Source organism: Pristis pectinata, chromosome 27, assembly GCF_009764475.1.
Source record: "Pristis pectinata isolate sPriPec2 chromosome 27, sPriPec2.1.pri, whole genome shotgun sequence".
Classification (NCBI taxonomy): Eukaryota; Metazoa; Chordata; class Chondrichthyes; order Rhinopristiformes; family Pristidae; genus Pristis; species Pristis pectinata.
Genome location: NC_067431.1, coordinates 16,865,986 through 16,888,450, shown reverse-complemented (window position 1 = coordinate 16,888,450; position 22,465 = coordinate 16,865,986). Strand labels below are relative to the sequence as shown.

General features: G+C 40.8%; 1 protein-coding gene across 1 annotated transcript in view; it reads right to left on the bottom strand.

The window, feature by feature from the left end:
• The window catches only part of LOC127583585 (cell surface glycoprotein MUC18-like), an 82,596-nt gene extending 71,762 nt beyond the window's left edge, over positions 1-10,834 (bottom strand). The window contains exon 1 of the mRNA XM_052039707.1: positions 10,716-10,834. Coding sequence (XP_051895667.1) covers positions 10,716-10,800 — 85 coding nt within the window. The 5' untranslated portion in view covers positions 10,801-10,834. The remainder of the gene's footprint in view (positions 1-10,715) is intronic.
• Between the last annotated feature and the right edge of the window lie 11,631 nt (positions 10,835-22,465).

Sequence of the window (22,465 nt, the reverse complement as noted above, 5' to 3'; positions counted from 1 at the left end):
ATTGCATGATCTCAACTGCTTTACAAAATTTCAGCAATTGTAACAATAAGAGTCAGCTTAAACACCAGCAGTGTAATCTGAGTGGTCAGAGTGGTCAACTGAGACTGTTCCAGAACTGCAGCTTTGAAGTTAAATATGACTGGAAGCAAGACAGTTTATACTCTGGTTACTGACTGTTGGCCACTTACAAAGTTCAGTACTCGCCAGAACAAGTGAGGTAAGCGTCAGGGATAGAAAGTAACCACAGATCAGTGGGTTTCCTCCAGGTGCTCTGGTCTCCTCCCACATTCCAATGACATACGGTTAGGAAGTTGTGGGCATGCTATGTTGGTGCCGGAAGCGTGGCGACACTTGTGGGCTGCCCCCAGAATGCTCTACAGAAAAAATGCATTTCACTGTGTGTTTGATGTACGTGTGACTAATAAAGATATTTTATATCTTATAAACCCACCAAAGCATTGTTCTCATCCTTCTAATACAAAAATTACACAGATCCATCACACAGGCACAAGGCACCAAAAAGATCATTTTTTAATGCTTTTTTTATTGAAGTGTGTTTTAAATTATTCTTTGTGTAAATAAATCCCTTCTTATATCAATTCTAAATAAAAACATTAAAAAACAGGAACAGAAGGAGGCTATTTGATCCTTCTAGCCTACTCCACTAGTGAACAAAATCATGGCTGATCCAATCTTGGCCACAACATCATTGCCCCAACTCCCTTCTAGTTTACATGCCTATCAACCTCAGTCTCAAATATATCCTCAAATAACTCACCCTCTACGGCTCTCCAGGGTAAAGAATTCCAGAGACTCACATGCTCAAAAGAAAGAATTCTTCCTCATTGCCTTCTTAAATGGGTGGCTCCTTATTTTGAAACTCTGCCCCACTGGGTCTAGATAACCCCACTGAGGTTATTCTGTATATTCTATATTCTCTCTGAATAATTATTAACTAGGGGTTATTATTTCAGCAGCTGCCCTGTCAATCCTTCAATAATGCTTCAATAAGAATCTCATCCTTCTATATTCCAATGAGCATTGACACAACCTGCTCAACCCTCCTTCATAAGTCAAACCCTTAATTCCATGAATCATCCTCATGAAACTTCACTGCCTTCCTAGTATATCCTTTCTTTAACATGGAGACCAAAACTACGTAGTCCAGGTGCAGGTCTCTCCAGTGACACTTTTCAAATCTCTTATCAACATGAACCCCTAAACTCCATTTGATTTTCTTCACTAGGACACCAAGGATATTTCAAGACTTCAGAACATTTGGGGAAGGCCTTTTGTGCCTGACCACTAACATCAGAAAAATGAACTAGATCGATATGTTTGAGAAACTCTGCATTTTTCTTATAAAAGTGAAGGCTTTCACCAGTGGGGTTTTCACAGAGCTCATTACTTGCTTTCTTGCTTTTTTGTAGTATATACTAACAAATTAGTCTTAAACCTAGGGCACAATAAAAGAGTTTACAGAAGATACAAAAAAACAGAGCAGATCCCTGATGAACCACAGGATGATTATATCATCCAGCTGCTTTATAAACCCCAGGATCCCAGAAGCTAACTTTTAACCATTTTCTTGAACCTGCCCTGCCACTTGCAATGAATATGTACTGATCTCTCTATTCTTTTTAGAATTGTGCCCCTACTTTATATTGCTGCTTCTCATTCTTCCAACCAGAATACAACACTCCACATCTCTCAGCGTTAATTTTCATCTGTTACCTATCAACACATTCCACTGGCCCATCTATATCTCCTTAAGAGTCCATTACTATCCTTCTCAAAGTTCACTATAAGAGTCAGGAGGCTAGGTTAAAACTATATACAACATAGTAAGACCACAGCTTGAGTACAGGATACAGTTCTGGTCACCTCATTACAGGAAAGATGTGACTGAACAAGACAGGATAGAGAAGAGATTTATGAGGATTTTGCCAGGACTGGAAACGTGTAGCTAAGAGGAAAGCTTGAATAAATTAGGGGTAAAACAAAGCGGAAGCAAAACAGAAACTGGTAGAAGCACTCAGCAAGTCAGCCAGCATCCATGGACAGAGAAAAAAAGACAATGTTTCAGGTCAATGACTCTTCATGAACCTGAAGCCATGGATCTGTTCCTACTTCCACAGGTCAGTGAGACTGCACCTAGAATACTGCATATAGTTTTAGTCTCAATATTTAAGGAAGGATACGCTTGCACTGGAGGTGGTACAGAAAAGTTCCACTAGGTTGATACCTGAGATGAAGGGGCTGATGTATGAAGAAAGGTTGAGCAGGTTGGGCCAATACTCTTGGAATACAAAGAATGAGAGGCGGTCTTATTAAAACATGCAAGATTCTGGGTGAATTGACAAGATGGATTTTGAGAGATGCTTACCCGATTGGGTGTCTCTGCAACTAGTGGATATAGTTTCTGAGCAAAGGTAGTCCATTTAAGATGGAGATGAGGAAGGATTTCTTCTCTCAAAGGGTCACGACTCCTTGGAATTCTCTACCGCAGCTGAGTAGGCAGAGTCGTTTAATATATTGAAGATGAAGATTGACAGATAGTTAAACTACAAGGGAGTTGTGCACTGTACTGCTGCCGCAAAACAACAAGTTTCACAACATACAAGTCAGTGATAATAAACCTGATTCTGCAGTATGGGGGCAGTGCAGGAGAATGACACTGAGGACAAAATTGGATCTGGCATGAACTTATCGAATGAGAGTAGGTTCTAGGGCATACTCCTGTTCTTGTTTCTTACCAAATGTTCCCCCTGCCAAACTATGTCACTTCCCCGATGTACCCAGTCCATACTTTCTCTCAGCCAACTTATAACCCATTTCCAAATGTTATCCTTTTAAGAAATGGAGACCCAGATAACACCAGGTGGTGAAGTGCAACACATGCTCTTTGAACTGGGACTCCCCTCAAAAAGTCAACATGACAAGTTAGATGTGATTTTCCTTTTCTGATATCAGGTTATTCAATAATCTTTAAGATTGCTACCGGTAATTCATTTCAGTGTTTTTATAAATTTTAGGCCTTTAATAAATATATTTATAGCTTTGTATATTTGATTTTCACAGTGTATATTTTGGTGGGAAGAAGAAAGAGGCTACATACAGCTTGGACTTCAAGAGGAAGGTTGTGTCGGAGGTGCATAGGATCTTGATTAAAGATACAGAAATTGCAAAATGGTAAATCAAAATTGTCATTTATATCTAGATGTAGAGAACCAAAAAGCATTCAAGCAATGTTGTAAAGAGGCTTGGTAATAACAATACCTTGAAATCGTTAAGTCCAACTGCTTGGTGTCTTTGGTTCTTTGTGCAGAAAATGAGTGAGAAAATGAACACGGAGCTCAGCACGGATCTACTCTCCAGACAAGTACATCAAGTAACTACAGACAATTGGTACAATTCAGGTGGAAGTCAATCACATGATTCAATTCTTCACAAGGAATTGTGCTTAAAGCCAGACTCATCCTTTAACAGCCAATACTAAATATGTTACCTTGCTCAATTTTGGTTTCTGTATTATAGAAAGGTTATAACAGCATTAAAAAATGATCAATAATGAGAACAAGGACTGAAAGATCAAAATACATAGTGATTTATGTCAGTCTCTATCACAGCCAAATCACAACACAAAAGCAGCAACCATGCTGGCAAGGAGATACACATTTTTGGTAAGCCTTTGCTGGTCAAAGAGAATGGCCAAAAGCCAATACTTTACTCAGTCCCTCAAGCATCTCTACAATCCTGTTGGATAGTGTCAGATCCAAAACCAAGCAACTTCTCCATAGCAGGTCGAGAAACTTTTGTGCTTCTGACATGAGTGAAGAAATAGTTTTTAAACAAAAGTTACAGGAACGTTGTGACTTAACTAACATTTGTACCAGCCTAACCAAAGGTAGAAAACCCACAAAATAACTAAAACATATCAGGAAAATGTAACAAGAGAGCAGGATGCCAAACTTCCACCTGATTTTGATCTGCTTCATGTAGAATTTTTAACAGTGCTTGCTCTTAAATTGGCACTGCCTGTAATAATGATAAGTTACTGATGTGCCTTGGAATGACGCAAAGGAAAGGAGAAAGGTGTGGCAAAGAATGAAAAAGTAGGCATGAATGGCTACCAGATGGAGTTTCCACTGGAGCCTGTCCTACGTTATACCACTTCTGCTCTTGGTCCAATTCAATTTATATTGGGATTAAAAGAAAATGCTAAAATGGCACAAAAAGCTATCAACATACAAAAAAAAATCTCATTGTAGGGAGAACATCTCTCAGAACTGGATCCCAGACAGGAGAGATCCTTTTTGTAAGACAAACAATACAGAATGCATCATGGAAATGATGGGGAATACAATAGGTGGAACTCGAGTCCAAATCTACGTTACTTCTAATAAAGCAGAGACTGTGTTAACAAGTTTAGAAATAATGGAAGTATAATTTCAGCATGTTCTATATATACAGTACTTGATTTCTAGCATTTTCCTCTCTTCCTCCACGTCTGTAGTCAAAAGTCTGCTTGAAAACCTTCTATGACTCCAGAACTGGCCCATGTTAAATTGTGAATGTTTACAAAAGGTTATCCACACTTGCCCAAGAGTTTGCAATATGCTTCACTTAGATTTTTCTTTTAAATGCACTTCAAGGGAGATCAAAGAGTAAAATGCTCTTTCACCTCTAGCACCTGGCCTTCAGTCTTGCCCTGACAGATGGAATGAAGATGTCTCTCATGGATCTTTTTGAAATTAGCCTGAGACATTCTCCACCTGGTTCTTCATGGGCACTGATCCAGTAGCAATTTACAGTGGTGGGTGTTATGTGGAATTATGCCAGGTAAATTGGAGAATATGTTAGTTCTTGAGGCTAAAAAACATATCATATAACGTAGAGTTAAACTAACACATTCAACTGCTAAGATGCACTAATGTATAAATTTCCTTGTCATTCCTTTCTGGCCACAAGGTCCAATGGCTAAAAACAGTAAGTGCTGTCAAAATTCTGGCATAACAATTATGTGGCTTTGCCATCCATATCCCCAAGACTATAAGTGGGCAGGGAGGTGAGAATGAGAAGGCTTGTTTTGATACCAGCTTCCCAAAGGGACAAGAAGGTTAATATAACCATGAGCTTTTACTGAGCACCCCCAGTTTCTCCAAAGGTATTGAAATTCATATAATTTCAATTTCAGGAGACCAACAGTGAACCAGTTGTATCGTATAACATTAGCAGTCAGACTTGGTTTTTGGTGCTATCATGCAAATTCATTTTGGTTGGCATTTAAATTCTACATGTGAAACTTGCATTCAGCAAGGCACAAATTCAGTCAGGCAGTACCAGTATTTTTCTCATAAATTGCTATTGAACTGATTCACTCGGAAATGGCAACCAACAGCATTCATCAGACATTCTGGACACCTGTGGTAGTAATGTGTCCATGCACAGAGGATGTAGAGGTGACACAGGTATCAAAGGTGACATGAATCTCTGTGCATCTGGGGGGTCCCTGTGAAACTGAACCATGGATAGGTTATTAACACATGGTGTGAAGCAAGGCAAAGTTAGCATTAACAGCAAGGACATTCCTGTATCTGCGCTATTTACAATGAACCATTAACCAATTACAAGTTTTCTTGAGATTCACATGCAGATTGATATTCAAGTAATGGTGAAACTCATGTCCAGAGTTTGAAAGAGCATGCAGTTAGAACATAGTTACTTTAAAAAGTAAGAAGCGATGCTTTAATGGTGATACCACTACAGTACCAATAGCAAGAGAAGTGGGTTGAAGCATAATGCCCAAAGAGCCTTAGGAAAGAGAGGGCTAGGAGCAGTGGAGATGAAAAATGGATGTGGAAGGAAAACCCATCCCATGCTCCTACATCCAGCCTCAAGAAACAATGCAGCCAGAACACAAGCTATTTTAATAGTGAGAGACAACTGCCACCTTCTGCAGGTAGAGTTCCAGCCACACACCCCTGCCAGGACTGCTCTCCTTGTAAAGGTGAACGTCATTGTCATTCTAACTATTTAGCCTCTGGAATAGGTCTGAATCAGCCTGCCACAAGGATTTGCTTTATACATCATGTTAATGCGGAGTAATACAGGGAAACCAGACTAGTCCACAACTGCAGCTGGGTAGTCATGGGGAATGGAGACTGGGGGAGGGAGGGCACAGTGTGTGTAGGTCTGAAATGAAAAAGGCATGTGATTATAATCATAGTGATTGAGTGGAGGGGGGAGAGCAACATTTAAGAGGGGCCCATTTTAAGCCAATGAACGCTTTGAGGCATTAAAGTTTAGAGTCTGTAGGACTGTAGGTACGCAAAGGTTGATTGAACATGACATATTATTGTCTGCATGAAAATCTTCCAGTGACTACTGGCATTGTTTCAGCCCAGTTCATTATCATAAGTACTCTCTTCCCCAAATGACTGAGCTGCTGAGCATTTAAGAGTCCTCTCTTGTTTGTCATGACAGCTATTTGTTGCAAACTTCTGCAAGGGAGAGGGAGAAACATGAGTGAGAAAGTTTCAGTGTACGTGAGTGAAAGTGAGATGAACAGTCTGTGTACGAGGGCTTCAATGTGTGAGTGGAGCAGTGCCTGCATTGTCTGACGGCATCTGTATGCCTTGACCAGTTGAGCTACCCCTTTAAACTCTTTTAGGACTACAAATAGGTTGGCAGGACCTCATTCCAGGCAATATCTTCTTATGTCACTGTCTCCCGTTGCAGCTTCATCTTGACCCAGGGGGTTGTCCTGGCCTCTAGTGTATGGGATCTCCTTGGTACCTTCATCCTTCTACAAACAAAATGTCAAGGTCTATATTCCTTGCAGTTTAGAAGAATGAGGGGGTGACCTTATTCAAATGTAGAAGATCCTAAGGCGGCTCAGGGTAGATGCTGAGATGTTTTCACTAGTGGGAGAGTCACGAACAAGAGGGACATAGCTGCAAAATAAGGGGCTGGTCATTTAAAACTGAGCTGCTTAGAAATTTCTTCTCTCAAAGGGTGGTGAATCTCTGGAATTCTCTGACAGTGAGGTTGGTGGAGGCCAGATCATTAGATATATTTGAAGTGGAGATGGACAAATATTAGAAAGATCAAAGAATTGAGGGTTATGGGGAAGTGGTACAGAAGAGGAGTGGAGGCCAGCACAGGTCAGCCATGATCATGTTGAATGACGGGGCAGGCTTGGGACAAAGGCAGGCTGGTCTACTCCTGCTCCTATTTTCTTGTGTTTTTGTGTCAGTGCACCTCACAGTCCTGGTGCCTGGCATTGTGCAACCATAACCTCTGGAGTAGTGAAGTTGCTGAACAATGACTTCCAGAAGTCCTTTAATTGATGCCAGGGCACCAGCTTGTTCATGATGGCTGACTTCAGCAGCTGGCCAGTACTTCTAAAATTGTACACAGTCATGCGGATTTGTGATCAAATGTGCACATGCTCTTCTATGAGGTGCAGATACAAATCCATGTACCTACGTCATTGGGACAAATAGGTAGGAATCTCCTCTTTAGCAACATTTTACTCTGTTTCTGTGGCCAATAACACTTAGACGAGCAACTCCAAATCCCGAGACCAGCATCACCACCATGAGACTATTGAACTCTAAATATCACACCACTGAGCAGAATGACATCAAAAAAAGGATCAAAAGTTTTATTCCTTTTTGATGCATTTTTTCATAATATTTGCTTCTGTATTGAAGTCAGGCAACAAGAACTGTGCACAATATTGGCAGTTTCGTTGTTGGTCTGATTCAGTTACACCGTAAATGACTGACATAGGAGATAAAGGTGTTTCAACATCATGATAAGGGTTGTCCAATACAACGTTACCGCTAATTTCTTTTTCAGTACTTGGCCTGGAAAGTTCAAAACTGGCTCAGAACCAAAAAAAAGTCACACCCTTTACTACTGCCAACCCTCAGCTGAGCAATTAAAGTATTATTCTTTTTGATAATTTTAATTCCATAGGACGTATTCCTAGTAAACAATGTCACCATCTTTAGCTTTTTTTAGCAATTAAAAGTATTGTTTTATTGGATGAAGATACAGCCGTTTCCTCAAACCATTTTAATATGGTTTCTAAATTGGGTTTCTTGCAAACTTAAAACATTTCAGTTTTCTCACTTCCACCAAAGCAACATTTTCAATCAGGACAGAGATAAGCAGATCTGTGAGCATTTCCCCAATGGTACATGTCACTTACAAGATATAATTCAGAACTTTCCAAAACTCTCCTGCAGTGGTAATTTAGTACTCATATCAGTTATGCCTTTGTACTCAAATTGTTGTACACAATTTTTGTTAACCTTGATTTTCTTTTACCCAAAGCTTCATTACATTTAATTTTTTTTCCTTCTTTGCCTGTTCTGGTCTTCCTGTTCTACACAAATCTACAGCCAAGCTAGGCAAGGTCCTATTCTACCAGCTAAGTACTGTAGGAGGAGACAGCAGCAATTCTTTATACCATTGTGGGGATATTGCCTAGTCTAATGTAACATAGCTGACCTATTCATCATGGGTTTTAGTTTTAAAATTCTGTGAACTTCCAGCTTTTGAATTCAGTAATAATGACAAAGGCATTGAACAGTTTACAACATTCTGCAAAGAAACTAGCTATCCAAAATAGTTCAAAGGAGGAACAGTCATGCACAGCCTAACGGTTAAGCAGTAAAGCACTACCCTCTGTATAAGAAGTGCCAGTTTGTACCTGATTTGGCACAAACTGGGATAATTCTCAGGGCCAATGCTTAATTAGTCTCAGTGAGATAGTTGTCCAGTTCTCAGATACCTAAAACATGACCCCTGGTGGAAAGAGCAAGCAACACTATTACCATCAGAGGAGATGCTGAGAGACTGGCTCAGTTCACTCAGATTTTGAGAAAATATGGGGGGAAAACACTTTCCTTTGAAGTCTGCAGCAAAGACAATCACCTTAGGACCATAACAGGGCTACCAAAGAGATTGTGTCCATCCAAAAACTGTTTTGATTCTAAAACAGTGAAAAGTGAGTTCTTCATTTCTAAAATTATTTACTATTTTTGATTCCAAGGTACACTATTTACTGGGAATGTGCTCCTTGGAATCAAAAATGGTAAATAATTTTAGAAATGAAGAACTGTCTCTGGAATTAAGATGAAAAAAAAGTTTCATGGCCCCAGCACACAACGGAAATCAGACTGGGCAACACAGCACATCTGAAATGAATAATACTGGCCTACAATTAATGCAGGAATTAGTACAGAGGAGATACCAGAACAAGTGGCATTCAAACTTTGATAAATGTAAGAATAAATGGGGAAAGAAGGAATTGGTAGTAAAATTTTAAAATAAAGTCCCTGGGAGAGATTAGTAGTCCTAAACTGCCTTTATTCCTCTAACCCGTAGTGAGCTAATGAATGCTCAGCAGAGTTTAGCTTCTGGGGTGGGGCTGAATTGCCTTCAACCTCTACATAAAGACTAAGTTTATGAATTCAGGGTTTAAATTTTATTGTATATAATCCCCAGTCAGTTGTATCTGCACCATTGATTGAAAGAGGAATTAACATGTCATAAAACTCTTGCTTAATCTCTGGGCAGAATGCTCTCCCCATATAATCCAACAAAACCACTATCACTCTAGGGAGTGGCTACCAGCAGATTTAAGACCCCCTGCACTCAAAAGCTCAGAGATCTGGCTGTGGGAAGACAATCACAGCACATAAATGGTGAAACAAGAATTCAAGAACAAAAATCAGTAAAGATGTCATTGATTTTTAAACTCGGTTCCACGTTATTTCAAGCTAGATATTGTATAAAGTTTAACATGAGTGAAACATTGAGTTTAAGAATTTAATAGATTTTAAACAATCTAAATTTACACGCACACAGTTAGCACAAGAATAATTCCTGAATGATCTTAATGGAAGTTGTACATAAAAGGTATAAAGTTTCCAGGTGAATATTCCAACTATAGAGCCAGGTAGTAATTGTATAAAAGATTCTGCGGACTCCAGCAACTACCGAAACAACCATTTCTGTCCGTCTACTCTTTTCCTCACTTGAAGTCTGAAATCTTTGACTCTTTCTCATATTTCCTTGGCTCCAGCACGTTTTCACGGAGCCTCGGTCTTCCATCTCCTGCCTCCCATGTACTCTCCTTGGGCAGCCCGCCGTTGATGCGCCCCACCGCTCTCGCCACTCATGCCTCGCAGAATCGCGGCTCCACTTCCCTTGCTGGGATCTTCCCCAGAAGGCGCGGACACCTCGCACTCCGCATTTAAAAAGCCGCGGTATTGTGCGGAAAAGTTGCAGCACCCGTCTGCGGCACCGATCCCGCAGGAATTTTGATGCTGGATGTCCGGCGGCTCAGCCAACGCTCCCAGGACAGCAGCTCCTTTCCCAGAACTATTCCCATCTCCCATATCAGTGCAAGCTCTAACTACAGGTTCCCATCAACATTTACCATTGCAAATTGAAACCTCAAAACAAATCAAGCACAAAATTCCCTCCCTCTGCAAACTACCAATATTTTCCCTATAAAATTCCACAAATTCTTGCAATTCTTTTTCTACTGATCTAATTTGTTGGTTTGAGTCCGTTTCTGTGCAATGGACAAACAGTGCGGATCCGCTATCAATGGACACCTGGAACCGGGGAGGGTTCTCCGCCCCCACAGCGGAGACTGAGGGCGGGCTGACCCCTCTCCCAGCATCTCTTACCTGGGATCGGAAAGCTAAGTGTCAGCAGGGTCAGGCAGAAACTGCCGCTAACGGATGCTCGCCCCGGTTTGACCGCTGAAGACATGTTTCCACCTACAGCTTTGGAAGAAGAATGAGAGACTGAGAGAGGCAGCGGCTCGGCAGTGAGGCGAGGCACTGGAGTCCGGCCAAACCCCACCCACAAGGACCTTAACAAGCCTCAGCAAAAATAACCAGCAAAAGCCATGTATCTGTTCCCGTAGAATAACATACAGGCATTTAGCAGATTAACATAACAGCAATTTGCATTATTATAGCGCCCATAACATGGTAAAACATCCCCGGGCGTAAATTAAAATTTAAACACCGCTCCACATAAAACAACAACACTGCGAATGCTTGACATGTGAAATGTAAACAGAAAGTGCTGGAAATATTCCTCGGGCACCATTCGTTGAGAGAGAAACAGTCAACGCTTGAGGTCGATAACGTTTCTTTGGAACTGAGAAACTGCAGGCAAAATAGGTTTTTGGCAACCGGCGGGAAGGAGTGGGAAATCATTGAAAAGAGTGATGTTGGACTTTATAGTGAAGATCTGAGCGACGACGATCTGGTGACAGTGAGGTTCATTGGGGCGAATCTCGTTGGCTGGAGTTGGCGGTTCCAATTCTCAGCAGTTTAAACTCCAGTGTGGGACGCTGATGCACTCCCGCTCGGTACACCGGGAGTTGCGGAGTGACAGGTTGTATTGCTTTGCCGGGGGAATCGCCACTCAGATCCTATCCAGGTGGGACCTAACGGAGGAACAGAGACCCTTTGACTTCATTGTGGATTCTATGCTCGGGGATTAAGAGGCAAAGAGCTTGAATTTTTTTACGGTTTAAAATATTTAAATATTTCTGTTGTTAATTGACAACTTGTAAATTAGAAGGGAAATCAAAAATTAGAATCTGGCGCCCACTTCAATAATCATAACTTTGTGAACCTTTCACCCCAGAACTGCAGGATGAGGCGTCAGTGATGCACCTTGTTTAACAGCGAGGAACAATGGAACGGCACCGTTCTCGGCAAAGACCTTATCGCTGACAGGTCCATTGTATCGCCTATAGAACCATTGCCTGGGCGGACCTCCCAAGCAATATAATAGCAGCCCTGAAAACAGGAGCAAACCGGCCTATCTTTTACAATAGTGGAAACTCTAATCAAGTCCAGTCGCATCTAGGTTTCCTTTTAATATTTTGGTCAAAGCAGGCCAAGGCTGATATTCACTTTCATTCTAGCTAATGCCTTACTATCTGTACCCACTAAGTAACATCCACCTGCATTGACCTTTATGTTTAATTCAAGCATTAAACTAAATGGGCTCCTGTGTGTTTATGTATTCATTAATATAATCAATAAAAGATGGAAAGGGTATGATAACCTTGGCCTATTTCTTCCAACCTAGATCTTCCAATGCTTTCCATTAATTTAACAAGATTCAGTTTCCTGGCCCTAACTATCTCCTTTTCACCAGGACATTCAATCTCTGCTCACCTGCACTTCCACACCAACCAGGGTGGCCTTTTTTGAAAGGAAATGCAATTAATCCCTATTCACAACTTAACAATCAAATTCTCTTTTCACTGCTCTTATTTCTTCCCTTAAGAAATTACTTTGGGAACACATTTGGTTTCTGACTGTGGCTACTTTTTCATGGGATACATGGAACATTCTGAGTCCAACTCACAGGCAGACCTTCCTCTCTTTCCCTCAGTGCTTTGGCAGTTGTGTCAGTGTTGTTTCCTGCTCTAACTCCAAAACGAAAAAAAGTCACCAGCTACCCTTGCCCCAACCTTAATTGGACAATGTCAGATGCCTCCCTTCGCTATCAACTCTATCTGGCTTTCTGTGGATAGGCCAACAACCAATGACTACAATACGCCCACTAACTCTTTCCTATTGTCATCCTGAATATAGTTTCTCCTATCTAGCTTCCTAGATGCTGCGTTCCTTTGTCCCTGCCACCCTTCATACCAGTCATTTTCCTCTCAACAATGGATTCCCTCCATCATGTTTGATCAGACCATCAGTCAAGCCTGTTCCTTCCTACCAAACCTGTGATAAGGTTTCCTCTCACCTTCCACACATAAGCTTTTATAATTAATGTACTATCTCCATCCTTTAGCCACATCCTTTCCCTCCTCTGCCAATATTCTAAAAAGACTGTTCTCTCCACTATTCCCTGGTCAACCTTTCCAGTGCTCTAACATCAGCTCCCCTTTGCATGGCAAGAGGTGTGACATCTGCCTTTTTACTTCATCTACCACAATCCCTCAAACTCTCTTTCCTGGAGCAGTAACTGTACCTTTCAATGTATTTTATTTTCTAGTCATAATGCATTGTCCACTTCATTAGGGAGATCATTACAGAGCTAGGGTGATAGTTGAGTGTCTCTACTGACAATGCAAAGTTAACTTACCTGCCATTTTAACTCCCCTTTCCTAATCCCAGTCTGACCTCTACTGTCTCCTTCGCTAAAGACATTCAAGGAAACCTCAAGCCATATCACCTAACAAGATGCTGGAGTAAGTCAGCGGTTCAGGCAATATCTGTGGAGGGAAATGGACAGTTGACATTTTGGGTCCAGACCTTTCATCTGGATTGCACCTCTTCTTTTGATGAGGAACTTTAGGCCATCCAGAATCACCAATGAGTTTAACAGTTCATAGCATAATCACCTGTGCCTCCATTCTTTTTGATGGCAGGTTATCGGCAACAAGTCTTCTGTTGCCATCTATAGATGCACTAGATGTTGCTTCTTTATTTGTCTGACTAATGTTTGCCTTGCAGTACCATTCCTTTTATAACCAAATCACTACTCCCATCTATCCCATCACAGGCTTTCCCTTTGTTTTTCATGGTTCCCTCTGCACTGATTGAAAAGATCAAGGCAAACCTACATGGCATACAATTTCATGGATTGTTGTTTCTACTAATAATGAGATAATTGGCATTCACATCCATATATAGCAATATAAATAATTGTAACCATACCTATCAATAGCAGGACAAGATAATAAGTAGCCAATATCATTGACAATCTTGGAACTTTTCAAACTGGATGTACACTTTTACACATTTTTCCAAATGGGGAAAATGCCATATTAAAGTTCATTTTAATTGCCTTCATTAACTAGGTGCTCTTTCCAACAGAAATACTTTCATCCTCAACTCACTGCATCCTGAAATACAAGCCTCACTCAGTAAGTTGTCTTCTTGAGATCTTATTGTTGCCTCACAAAATTAAATCTGATACATTCATAGTAGGATTGACATGCCTCATTATTTTGAGGTTATATCTCAATTTGATAGCTAGCCAATGATTCAGCAGCATTATTACAGATGGTCTGCTTAGTTACTCAGATGTATATTAAGTGAGATCATCTTAAAGTCCAGGAAACAATTTGTAAAAGTATGCTCAAAAGAGGAAAATTCAATCTCATTTAAAATGCTCTCCAATGTAATTGTCACTATTCAGATATGTACTTGGGCATTGGAATTGTTGAAATTTAATCTGTGAATGGACAACAAGAACAAAAATGAAGAGAGAATTGGATCTCCACCTGCGTCCGGACTAAGATTAATCTCTCAGCTAATACCTCTCAAAAGCAGTACATCCATTTGTTATCTTATCAGCATTTGTTGCGCCTGGCTAGGCATAAACTTCCTGCCACTTCCTTCAGTGCAAGTGTTTGTTAGTTACCAGAAGATGGAATTCTGGGTCATTGATCCAGGCACATGAATTTAAATTGCACATTGCATCATGAAACTACCAGATTGTGGTAAAAACCCTGCTTCCCTAATGTAGTATTAATAAACATAAACACAGGAGCCACAAAGCACCATTAGGGCAGATGGCAAAGTCTGGGTAAAGAGATAGGACAGATTGTGCATTGAGGAGCAATCAGGAGAAGACCGGTGAAGATTAGAGAAAAAGGGAGGGGCAAGGTTGTGGAATGACTTGAAAACAAGGATGAGAATTCTAAAATTGAAGGCTTGTTGCTCTGTTAGCTAATATAGGTTAGTGATGACAATTCATGCAAGTTAAGATATAGGCCTTTTAAAAAGGTTCACGACTCATGTGTAATGCTTGTAAATGACCATATTCTTCCATCACACTGTAGTGTAGCTGCTGATTAATTGTGAGAAACCTTGTGTGTTTAGGAAGCTGAAATTCACAGGATATAATCCCAGCAATTACATCTGAAATGCTTGCCATTTCCAAACATTCAGAATCAGAATCAGGTTTATATAACTTATTTCACTGACTTGTATGTCATGAAATTTGTTGTTTTGCAGCAGTAGTACAGTGCAAAGACATAAAAATTATGATAAATTACAAAATAAATAAATAGTTGTAAAAAGGAATAATGAAGTAGTGTTCATGGGTTCACGGACCGTTCAGACATCTGATGGCGGAGGGGGAAGAAGCTGTTCCTAAATTGTTGAGTGTGTGTCTTCAGGACCCTGTACCTCCTCCTGATGGTAGTAACAAGAAGAGGGCATGTTCCAGATGGTGTGGGTCCTTTGTGATGGATGCGCCTTCTTGAGGCACCGCCTCTTGAAGATGTCCTCAGTGGTGGGGAGAGTTGTGCCATGATGGAGCTGGCTGAGTCTACAACCCTCTGCAGCCTCTTGCGATCCTGTGCATTGGAGCCTCCATACCAGGCAAGCGATACAACCAGTCAGAGTGCTCTCCACCGTACTTCTGTAGAAACTTGCAGGAGTCTTTGATGACATACCAAATCTCCTCAAACTCCTAACGAAGTAGAGTACTGGCGTGCCTTCTTCGTGATTCATTCATTCAACAACCCAGTCTGAGTGAAACTCTGAAGAGGAGGACACAAACACTAAGCATGAGGCCAGTGTTTTTTCTCTTCAATATGCAACCTGGTCTCCAGCAATACTGTTACTTTGGTCCCTAAACTGAGGACATAAGAATAGATATAGATCTATCTTCTGGATCCATGTGAGGTGCAATACCTACCTTTTTACCTCTTTTCTTCCCATCACCCAGGAACCCTATCAGTCCTTCCACGTGAAATGGTATTTCACCTGCACTTCTTCCATTTAGTGTACTACATTCAGTGCTCACAATGTGGGCACTGCAATAGTAGAGAAACCAAGCACAAATTGGATGACCACTTTATAGAATGCTTCTGGAACAATAAGACCTCAAAAGACAACTTAATGAGACTTGGAGTTCAATCTGGAGGGATACCCTTGAGTTTCTAGTTGCTGTAACTTTAGTTCTCCATCCCACTCCTTACCCGACCTTTCTGTCTTTGGCCTCTTACTCTGTTTAAGAAAAGCCCAAATGTAAGCTCTAGGAAGAGCATCACATCTTCTGCCCAGGCATATTACATGCCTCAGGACTCAGCATTGAATGCAGTAATTTCAGATAATCCTTCTAGTTTCTATCAGAACTGGCTAGTTAACTCAGCTTTTCTCCCTCCTCATCTGCTGCCTGCCCACTGGACCATTTCCAGCATTTCTCTTTTATTTCAAATGTCAGTAATTGCTGTGTTTTGTATCTCATATTCCCAGCATTTGTTTGTTTGTTTTTCTCTCCCTTCTGTCCTCCCCCACGTTACATCTCTTCAGACAGGTCAGCTACAATCAAGAAGCCTTTATCTACCACGGTGAGCTTCTAAATTTGCTGCCTTATCCAATATACCTCAATTTCTTTTGTGTCCAACCATCTCTACTGCTCCCTCAACAACGGAACATCTGGGCAGGAACACCAAAGATTGACAGTTTTCAGATTGAAAAAAATTATCCAACCCTTAACCTAAATAACCCAGAAAGGAGGGGCATGGGATAATTGCAGAGAGTCATCCCTAGTTCTACACTCATCAGCTGGGAGTAAATAGCCTCCTGCACATCTACCTTGTCAAATCCACCACTAATTTTTCAGTGATGCAGTTAGTTAGCACAACTCCCTGTATTAATTTATTCCTAACCTGATTCATCTGTCACATGCACAATATTTCACTTTATTTCTGTTATGTTGTTGTCATGTAATAAAACTTTCAGATTCATTGGGGTAAATAATGTTGCTCGTGTTGTTCCAGCTAAATCTAACAGCAAACCTTTTCTCCCACTTACCAGGATAGTTGCAGATGAATGTGTGATATGACCCTTCACAGTTACACCTCTATTGGTTCATCCTTGTTGCCAAGACTTCTGCCATTCCTTCTGCCCCCTTTCTTCTTCCACTAATACATCTGCATTGGAAATGTAAGACTAAATGGTACTAGTAAACCTTTAACATCTTCAGGAATCTTCAGGACATCCCATACTGTTAAAGTGTGATTTTGGTTATAATGTATGTAAACACCACAACTAATTTGTACGTAATTTGTACTAATTGATACTGCAATAGCAAGGATGACTGACTTGTTTGCTTTTTTTTTGTGTTGTTGGTTAAGGAATAAATATTGAAGGGTCTCGACTCGAAATGTCGACAGTCCATTTCCCTCCACAGATGCTGCCTGACCCGTTGAGTTTTTGTCAGCCTTGTAATATGTTTTGTGTAATTTTCATCTCCACCTGTTGTGCAGTAAACAGTAAGAACATATTGGTGATAAACTGGTCAAGCAATGCATATAGCCAGATCAATTGCATTTTCACTGATGCACTATGATCCATTAGTGCTCTCTCTGATTCACTAAAGAGTTCTTGGCCCTCCGGTCTGAATACTCACAGGTACGTACTCCACTGTACTTTAAAAATGATATCCACATGGGCTTCACACTGCAGCTCCAGGAACCTGGCTGAAAGACCAGCAAACACCATTGGGTTTGTTACCATACTCTCTTAGCCAGGGAGAGCTGTACAGTCAACAAAGGAGGTGAAGGGTATGGTGGGGGAACTCCAGTTTCTGTCAAAGTCAAAATCAAAGTTGAGTTTATTGTCAGATGCACAAGTACATGTATGCACAGGTGCAATGAAAAACTTACTTGCAGCAGCATCACAGGCACATAGCATCACATAAGCAGCATTCACAAGAAAAACTTAAATTATACACAATTTATACAAGAAAGCACGATTAGAACAAAAAAAAAAACAAAGTGCATTTAAGTGCAAGGTGGTCAAATTGGTTATAGAATTGCTAAACTGTAGTGATTAGGGTTTTGCCATTTGGTCAAGAACCAAATGGTTGAAGGGAAGGAGCTGTTTCTTGAAACCTGGAGATGAAGAGCGAGATTATAAGATTTGGGTGGTCTGTCGACACATAGAACAGGTGCTGCCAGTCATCAACAATGGCCTACACTCACCATGTCAGCCAAGGTGCAGCCCTGAACCCTACTTCTCAACACTGAGCAGATGTACCACTTGTCCCAAAATAAGGCCTCACACGCAGCCTCTCCACACTGAGCCGTGGGGCGATTCACTCCTAGATTTACACCAAGTTCCTGGCCCCCAGGTTCCCAGTACAGCAGTGGGCAGCAGTGGGGAAGTCAGAGTTTCACATCCCAGCACTGTCAGTAACACATCTCATATGTAATGGTTCCTTTCAGCACTGATTGCACTGTACTTTGGTCTCTGGGAATGCATCGTGAGCACTAACTGAGTTATTGGTTACGATAGAAATAAAAAACTGGGTGAGTTGATCCCTTGAAGGACTAAACAGTTTGAATTAAATGCCAAAAAAAGTGAGGAGATGGAATGAGGGCCTTTGAAATCCAGCTTCAGAGATTTAAGTGCAAAGCAATCTAGAATGATAGTTGAAAGCAAGAATCTTGGACCAGGTTACTTATGCTTGATGGTGTTGCCAGAAAAACAAAATATGTACAAGGCTTAATTTGTGTTTACACTGCTGGTGAGTAGTCTTTTCAAGTAGAAATATGGGTACACGTTGTGCAAAATGTCATTGGTTGAAACAAAATCACAGCTGGTGTGAGCTTAGATTTCTAGTTTGTGCTGCTGGGGCAGTACTGGTTGGTAACATTAAGAAAACGTTATCAGCTGTAGCTTACTGCAACTATTAGACAGATCAGTGTAAACGGACTGATAATCTGAAATTGTTTTGTATTAATGGTGTTTTGCATCTCCTCCATTGCAGTTTGCATTAAGCCTGATGGATCCAATTCAGGGAAGTATTCAATAAATGGCCATGAACATATGAACCTACTGAGGTCATAGATAACATTCAGGAAAGCACACTCAATTCATTCCTTTTCCTGCTTGACCAATGAGTCCAGAAGCAAATTGTCTCATTCAATGCAACACAAACTGAAAACAAAAATCAGGGAATTTTCCTAGCATTGACCCGTGTCCAACGACTGTCAGATGGGTTCTCAAAGAGATGAACATTGTTATTACATCTTGATCAGCTTTTTCGACAGGCTTCTGCAATTGATGCCGTGTCCTCCACTAGAATGCATGCACAGCTTTGTTTCTCTCAAAAGTGGTATCTTCAAACCCCTTGCACATAATTCTGTGCACTATCTAATCATAATCAGTTTTCCATCAAGTGCAAACATTACTTCTTATGCTTCTAACTTGAGCAATGTCTTTATCTGAGGTGGCAGTTGCAAGATTGAAATTATTATATTCTTACTAGGTTAATGGCAGGACTCTTAGCAGTGTGGAGGAACAGAGGGATCTTGGGGTCCACGTCCATAGATTCCCAAGGTTGCCACACAGGTCGAAAAGGTGTCAAGAAGGCATATGGAGTGTTGGCCTTCATTTGTCAGGGTATTGAGTTCAAGGGCCGCAAGGTGATGTTGCAGCTCTAGAGACCTCTGGTCAGACCACACTTGGAGTATTGTGTTCGGTTCTGTCGCCTCATTATAGAAGGATGTGGAAGCTTTAGAGAGGGTGCAGAGGAGATTTACCAAAGTTGCCTGGACTGGAGAGCATGTCTTATGAGGATAGGTTGAGTGAGCTAGGCTTTTCTCTTTGGACGAGAAGGAGGATGAGAGGTGACTTGATAGAGGAGTACAAGATGATAAGAAGCATAGATCGAGTGGACAGTCCAGAGACTTTTTTCCCAGTGCGACAATGGCTAACACGAGGGGGACATAACTTGAAGGTGATTGGAGGAAGGTATAAGGGGGATGTCAGGGGTAAGTTTTTTTACACAGAGAGTGGTGGGCGTGTGGAACGCACTGCCGGCAGAGGTTGTGGGGGCAGATACATTAGGGACATTTAAGAGACTCTTAGACTAGACACATGAATGATAGAAAAATAGGGGGCTATGTGGGAGGGAAGAGTTAGATAGATCTTAGAGCAGGATAAAATGTCGGCACAACATTGTGGACCGAAGGGCCTGTACTGTACTGTAGTGTTCTATGTTCCATGTTTTGTTCCTTCTACTGCCTGGCCAGATTGAAGCTCTTCGCTAACTGAAAGGGAAGAGGCACCCAGGAAACTTTGTGGTGAATCTATGTTGTATGGACTCCGAGGAAGTATACTTGGTTTAGATAAGATTTCCTTCTCAGAGAAGGTAACACTGGTATTGAAGAACTAAAGTGTAATGCAAGCCATTCTTGCAGTACAGTATCCATATCCTCATAGCCAGACCTCCAAGGCTATTCACTGCTATGGTGAAATAAAGAATACTTAAAACCATAATTTATTACTTGCAAGCCTAATTTCAGAAAGTGAGACATCCCAAGCTGGTTCCCATATAAATGGATTTGCCATCTCTGGATCCGCCGGTCTCAACATGCTGCTGGAAGTAGTCCTAATGCAAAATATAATAAAGATAGCTGATGATCACAAGAATGAGAAGTAGAGAATGTGTGTGAGAGAGAGAGGGAGAAATAGTGAAACTAGGTGGCCTGTTCTTTCATTTCAATGAGTGTCAGGAGCCCTACAATGCTGTCAAAATTCATGATGGATAGAAGATCACAAACAAGGCACACACATTTTTGATCAGCAGTCTGGAGCAGGTAATGTTCAACATTGGATGCTGAAGATGTTAATGTGGACCATGTGTATGAGGGATAATGAAAGATAAAAGTAGTTTCAGAAAGAAAGAGTGGGAGAAAGAGAGGAAATATCAATAAACAAAAACTTGAGAAGTTGTCGGAATTGTGAAACAGGAACAGAATGAGAACATTGCACAAGAAATAAAGTGAGAAATCATTAGAGTGTGAGGAAAATCAAAACAAACTCAGAAAAATCATCTAAGAAGAGAAACAAAAAAAAGGAAATGAGGGTAACGAGTAAGGGAGGACAGGAGAGTCAAAGGTAACACACACAGGAAGTTAGAGAGTAAGTTCCAATGCCAATGATGACAGTCTCCTTAACTCGTAAGGTGCCAAAAGGGGATTTTTTTTTTCATTTGTTTCCTTGCTTTAGTCTTGCGACTGCAAATATCCAGGTTTAATGAAAAACTGAAATCTTTTCCATTTAACAAATAAACCACATAGCATTGAGAATATGTTGTGTTATATCATTTACTTTTGTCACGAACCAGCAACAAAAGAAACACACTGAGTCATAATTCAGTGTTAAAAACTATTTTATTAATCACTACTTATGATAATACGAAAAATAGAAGTAAAGATGTTAGTATGTTAGAAATTCAAAAATGTTAAACCTTGAACATTAACCCCAAAAACTAAACTCTTCGTGTGTGTGTGTGTGGCAAAGTCCCAAACTCCAAGTTCAGGAATGGTTCTTAAAGTTCAGTTCCACAAGCCATAAGGTGAAACATGAGCAAAGGTTTCTTCAATGACCACCGTTGTCTGAAGATAAGACGTAGATGCAGAGAAACATAGAGAGAGTAATTACGAAGTCCAAATGTTCCACGATGGAACCCAAACAACACCTCAGTGTTTACTCGGTAGTGACTTCCTCACCCCGAAAAGCATCCGAATCGTGGTCGTCCACACAAATACCCGTTTCCTTCTACAAGTCAGCAACAAAGTGAACTCCACTGGATTACTTCCAATTTCCATACATGGATTTCTGTGGCAGACACAGTTATTGTTTCTCATCCATCGATAGAGAACACTAGCAGGCTGGTGTCTCTCTCCCTTCTTCTCTCTCTCTCCCTCCTTCTGACCTCTTCAACAACGTCATTATGTCCTTTATCTTCTACTGACATAAGCACGCACACACACACACACACACACACACACACACACACACACACACACACACACACACACACACAACACACACACCACACACAACACACACACAACCTCTTAAAGGGACTTTCACCGAGTCCCGTAACACTTTTACTTAATTTCTTAGTCTCAAAAAGTCTGCTACTTGGGCACAATTGCAGACATTTCTGAATCAACAGGAAAGATTGTTTTGTGTGTCAGACATTAAAATACCAAGTTAGAAGTATCTTCAGGAATCCATTTTTGAAACATTTTTAAAACTGTTAGTCTCCTGTTACTGTGGTACACGAGGCCCATTTCTGTTCCTTTTGACGGTTTGGGACTTTCCAAAGGAGATATGTCTTCCAATACGACCCTTTTATTTATTGCTTTATCTGGTTTTCTAATGGCACATGAATAAATATTGAAACATGATAATCACAAAGTCACATCGTACAGCTGCTCTTTCTAGAAGAGAGAGTCAATGCTCAGAAACTGGAGCAGGAATGTAAATTAATCATTGAGGAAGTACAGCTTAATAGGGGCTATATCAGGCGTTCAACAGGTTTTCAGCTTTCGCAATTAGGGACCATGCCAATCTTGCAAAAGATACTCAGTCACATGTTAGGGTAGATTCCCAGTTTATTTCTAATCATCAAT